General features: G+C 37.6%; 1 protein-coding gene across 2 annotated transcripts in view; it reads right to left on the reverse strand.

Moving 5' to 3' along the window:
- Positions 1-4,687, reverse strand: part of Octalpha2R (alpha2-adrenergic-like octopamine receptor) — a 45,079-nt gene extending 40,392 nt beyond the window's left edge. Inside the window, exon 1 of one of the 2 annotated variants that reach the window (XM_068300826.1) lies at positions 3,377-4,687. In XM_068300826.1, the coding sequence (XP_068156927.1) occupies positions 3,377-4,321 (945 nt within the window). In that variant the 5' untranslated portion in view covers positions 4,322-4,687. The remainder of the gene's footprint in view (positions 1-3,376) is intronic. The other variant, XM_068300825.1, reaches the window with a different exon arrangement.
- Between the last annotated feature and the right edge of the window lie 1,313 nt (positions 4,688-6,000).

Here is a 6,000-nt window from a genome sequence, read left to right on the forward strand (position 1 = left end):
TTCCATTACCACTTAGCCGTAATTACCAACACCTCATTAGGCATGGCATTAATCAACATTTTTGGGGGAAGCTTTAGCGTAAATGTGAAAACAAAAGGAAATTTCTTACCCACCCATGCCACTTAGCAACTCTCTCTCCCTCTGTGTGTGTGGCAGTGATTAGGCCACAGAAAATAGTTCGAAGGCTAGACAATGCTGACAGTTTAGGTTTCCAGGATGATGAGAATCTGGGTGTGTGTTTGTGTAGGCGAGCGATTCTCTTTATTCTGATGCTTCCAAGTGCGAAAATCAACGTCATTTATTTTCTAAAATGTTATTTTATTAATTAAATCGAGCAGGCAAGTGTCAAATCGGCGCCTGGGCGTGGCATCATCCAGTTGGCGGCTTCTCTCTCTTGTGTCTCTTTTGCCTGTGATGTTGTTGTTATTGTTGTTGTTGTTGTGTGGCTTGTATTGTGGTTCAATGTGCCGCGAATGTCAACATCAACATCAACACTGACTGGCGAGCCAGAAGCAGCAACAGCAACACCGCTGACAGCGTACAACAATTTTAAACATGCCGACATGGTGTCATAATTAAAATGTTCAGAATTCTCCCTCCCATCCCCTCTCTAGGCCCTTTTCTCTTTCTGCCTCCCTGTCGCTATTTGATTCAGTTGCAAATTGGAGGTTTCATGTTGACTGGCCCTGAACAAGGCCAATGCCAGCAGCATTTCCTTTGTAAACTCAGTTGCCTTTTGTTTGCCTTTCTTTTTTTTTTTTTTTTTTTTGGTACTGTGACATTCTCAATGATGGCCAACAGAACAGTTTTGCATTGACTAACTAGCTGATTGGTTTGCGGTTGCTAACAATTCGACTAGGCTAATTGCATGTAGGAAAACTCAACAAATTTTCCATATGTCACTAATTGCATCGATCGACTCCATTTGGCTTTTGACTAATGCGCCATTATCCATAAATAGTTTCTACCAAATATTCATCAATTGCTTTGCAAAGACATCGCTTTAAAAATAATAAAAATGTTTCCATAAATTCTTGCTTTTATTTATTTGGCACTATTCCAATTTGGCAACAGTGTGAAAAATAAATCGTGTAAATTGTTTTGAGTTTTGATTCGCTATGAAACTCGTTGTGAGTAATTAATTTTTCAAAGTGTGTTCTCGCAAGAAGTGAATCCAAATATCATTGTTATTATCTAAACGAATTTCCCATCAGTTTTTCATAAAAATTGGTTTTCCCTTTTGGTATTTAAGTCAACCATTCGCTTAATGGTGATTATTAAAGTTTTTAAACTAAAATTTGCTTCTAAATTTAGCCTTCTCTATTATGTAGGCATTTGGAAAACATATAGCCTGAAATGGCTTACTCAAAGACCGAAAATGGAAGAAAAATTTGATAAAACTTTGATAAAAATAATTGTTTATAGTGAACTTTCATGGAAATGCCAAACTATGAACTATTTTTTCACTGTAAATCTCGTGTGGGAGCAATAAATATCTGATACATTGAAAGTTCTGCTGAATTTGCTTAAACTTAAGTCCTGTTTAGTGTAAATTTTCACAAGAATAAGATAATTGGCATTGCAAATATTTATTTTATAGAAATATTCATTTAGACTTAAGCAAGTCTTCGCTCAACTTAAATATTTCAGGCATGTTTCGATTGCTCAGAAATATACCTATTTATAAACTTTATAGGGTCAAAAATGCTTCCTTCTCTTTGTTAAATATATTTTTTCAACTTCAATATACCACTTTATCCTATGTTATAATTAGCTTAAAACAAAGTATTAAATTTAAATTAGAAAAACTTTTAGTCAATCAATAAAAGCAAAGGAAATTTTATACAAACTCCCAAAAAATATCAGATTTGGCAATTAGAAAAATTAATCCAGGATCTGAAGTTTTAGCTCAGTAAAACTTTTTGTTTGGATAATAAAGAAAGTGAATTAACTTTGGCCGAATGTAAAGTGAAGTTGAGAATTCCTCACATGAAATTATTTAAGCTAAATTTTGTATACTTTAAATTTAAAGAAATGAAACCACAACAACATCTAAATAACAAGTTAAATAACCGGCCAAGCCGCTTCTCTAGATTATTATCCTGGCCACTTTGGCTTGATTAATGGGTTTACCTCCTGCTCTTGGTCTCTACAGGAATATGCTTTGTTTTATTGTTTCAAGGTTAATTTAAATGCCAAACATTATGTAAAAACTCTCTTATATATATGTAAAAGGAAAATGTTTTTTTTCTTTTTGGTTTTCTCCTGCTGCTCTTCATCACTTTATTGTAATTTCTCTGTCTTCCATTTTACGCATGTTCGTAAAATATAAAAAGAAAAATAATCAAAATTCTGGAGACAAACGAAACGATACAGATAGACAGACACACAGACAGACTGACAATAAGGAGAAGAAAGTGCCCTAAGATATTTGCATTTTCCATTTTGTTGCCTCACGCCCCCACGTCGGGGACATTTATCTTTCGATGCAATAAATAATATCTTTGGTTAGCTGACCAACAAAAGAAACTTTAAGTTTGCGGCTTTAAACAAAACTCAAACAACAAAAAGCGAATTCCTGGGGGGGCAGGTGCAATGTTACTTTTGGTGGTCATTCACTGTGATTGACTATGTCACTCCCCTTTTTCCTGTCTACTGACTGACAGCTGACTGACTGACTGACTGACTGAGGAAGAGGCATTTCAATCGATCCGAATCATTTGAAGGATGCTCTACATTTGTGGTAAAATTTAAAGAATTTTTTTTTTTTGTTTTTTACGACAAGTGGCGGGACCAACTCTGTTCAATAGCTGGAAGCATTTGCCTTCTTTGGCTGCTTTTCATGTGGCAGTTTGTGGCAGCCCCACTCGAGAAATCTCTCTCTTTTGAATTTTCCAGCTAGTTTGCCACACATACACCCACAGAACAAAGAAAAATAAACCGAGAATCGTACATATGCACGCCTTCAGTCAACAACTGACTCACTGGCTGCCTAGATGGTTGGTTAGCTGGCGGGCTGGCTGACTGTCAGAAACATTAAGGACCCGCATGATAACACGCATATTTCCATGGGATAATAGCCTACATTTTGGGGCTGACTTTATTATTTGGGTGTAGAATTAGATATACTGTAACCCTCCCTTTTAACTCATATGCATAAATATTTGTGCGTTTATTTTGCTGCGTGACTATGCCAAAAAAAAAAAAAAAAAGAACAGAGAACCAAATTTGCATGGAAAGAGAAGACCACTTGCCGCGTTGACGCAATTTCCAAGCATTTTGCATATTTTCGCATTCGCGCTTTATTGTATGCGAATACAAGAGCCACGGCAATTGCCGTCAATTGGCATCAATTTCAACAACAATATGGACTTACCTCGCATTTGGGCAACGGCCCCTCGGGCATCTTCACCTTCCAGCCGAGCAGCGGGGGTATGCAAATGAGTGCCGACATAATCCACACTGCAGTGATCATTACGGCGGCACGCGCTGGGGTTCGACTCTTCAGATAATCGACGGCTTTCGTGATGCTCCAGTATCGATCAAGCGATATGAGACAAAGATTCATGATCGAAGCGGTGCACAGGAGTACATCCATGGCCGAGTGTATGTCACACCACCAGCTGCCGAATATCCAGTAGCCCATTAGCTCATTGGCCAACGAGAAGGGCATTATGATGAGGCCCAGAAAGAAATCAGCCACGGCCAGGGAGGCAATGAACCAATTCTGTATATTCTTTAGTGACTTCTCCGTGGCAATGGCAATGATCACCAGCATATTGCCCACCACGATAATGATCATCAGTATGGTGACAATTATCGAAGCAATCACAATATGGGTGAGCGTGTAGCCACTTGGATATCTCCCATCCCAATGCAGTTCGGTGGCATTGCTGGCATTGCTCAGCAATCCCAGGCCATTGCTCAAATTGCCAGCCGCTCCACTCTGATTATAGTATGTATTGGTCAATTGCAGGGTATTGTTGTATAAGCTACCATTCAGAAAATAGATTGTATCATTCACATTTATGTAGCCACTCGACGACGATGTTCCCGGTGGAGGCAAATCAAAGAGGTTTGGCAATGTGAGCAACGGCCCCTCAACCGTAAGCAATGGGGGATTGAGATTAAGTGTACCATTGTCCGCGGATCGGATGCCAGTCGAGTTGGTGGGCAGCTGTTGTTGCTGTTGTGATGGCACACGACCCGCTGATGCTGAAGCTGGCGAGATGGAGGTCGAGCCAGTTGTGAATACGGCCAGAAAGTCATCGGTGCTGATATTGCCCGTATTGATGTTGGCATTCAATTTGGTGTAGTCCATTGCGATCTTCTCTCCCTTGATTCCTTGTTTCTTTCGTTCCAACTCTATCTTTATAGGCTATCTATTGGTCCCATGCTGCCGAACGTTGCGGCCGCTTTTTGTATTTATAATTAAATTGAATTACGCAAAGGAAATTTTAATTGGAATGCGGCCACAGAGAAATTCGCTTGCTTTCAATTATATTCAAATTTGTGTGTTGTATTCCAGCACCCTATTAAATCTATTAATTTATCTAATGCTTAGCATAGTTTTTGGTATTTGGTTTGTGGTTTTCTTTCTTTGTATTTATTTATACTTATATATATCTTTCTTTCTTCGTTTTTAATATATATATATATATATATATATCTTTTTTATTCTTTTGCAATATTTCGATTACTTTCTATTACCCGTTTTTGCACCGAAACTTGTGTTTTAGCGCGTTCGACTCTCCTCGGAGTACAAAACGCGCTTGTTTTCCTTTATTTTATTTATTTATTTTGTTAAATTACAGTCTAAATACACACAACACGAATAGAAATATAAATACAGACACATTTTACTTTTGGGTTGATGTTGAAGGGAGTAGAGAAGAAAAAAGCTGCAGCTAATATAATATATATGTTTTTGCTATATACAAAAGATGGAAGTTATGGACGTTTCATGGGCCTGATGTGATCCCATTGATCCAAAGTGTAATCTTCTCATTTTACATGACTGGCCTCTCCAATCGATGCCCCCTTTCCTCGATTCATGTGATTTGGTTTCTATTTTTGGTTTTAGTTTTTCAATTTCAACTTGAATTTCAATTTTAATTTTTTCAGTTTGTCCAATTTATTTGCCTGAATTCAGTAGTTTTTTGTTTATTTATTTTAATTTGTGTTTTATTTTTTGGGGTTTGGTGCTTCTCTCGATTCTTATTTATTTACACAAAACGCGCGTCCAGCAAATATAATTTTTCACACAATCGTTTGGCGTTTGGCATATTTTCGGCGGCTGTGATTTGAAAAACTGTTGCCCGTTGGCTATAATAATGATTTGGCGCGCCCGAGACACGTTCGCACCGCTGGAAATGCACATCCTAACTGAATGCCGTGAGTTGGCCCAAGTTGCTACCAAAAAGTTTTTCCCACACACACATACACAGCGCAGCATGCGGCTTGTCACGAGTGCCACCGTCACTTCGGCTACATTTCATTCGTATTCGCAGTCTTCGTTATCGTCATCGTGCGCAACATCGCCAACGTTGTTGTATTATTTTGGGGAAATATTCTCTCTCTCTCTGAGTGTGGAACATATGTAGAACAATTGTTTATTTGTTGACATTTCTGGTTAACCATTTTATAGCTCTTGGAGATCAACACTCAAAGAAAAGGCATAAAAAGTAAAAGAAACTGGACTAGACTAGAAAAGTGCCTTTGGAACTTTCAATAGAAGTAATATAAATAAATTGTTAATAAACATATTTTGGGACTCTTAAGGCTTAAAATTTAAAGTAGACTTTTAATACGTGAATATTCTTCTTTAAATTTAAGTCAGGTTCTTGTTTGGCATTTGTTTATTTCGAATGAATTTCGATATTACATTCCACATGTTGTTTCAATTATGGTAAAGGAAATTTTCTCTATTGCCTTTATGGCCAAAACAAGGGAAATTGAAATCTCTCGCTTTCTCTCTCGCATTTGGACATGATTTTGTGT

The sequence above is a fragment of the Drosophila tropicalis genome, unplaced genomic scaffold (assembly GCF_018151085.1).
Source record: "Drosophila tropicalis isolate 14030-0801.00 unplaced genomic scaffold, ASM1815108v1 contig_878, whole genome shotgun sequence".
NCBI lineage: Eukaryota > Metazoa > Arthropoda > Insecta > Diptera > Drosophilidae > Drosophila > Drosophila tropicalis.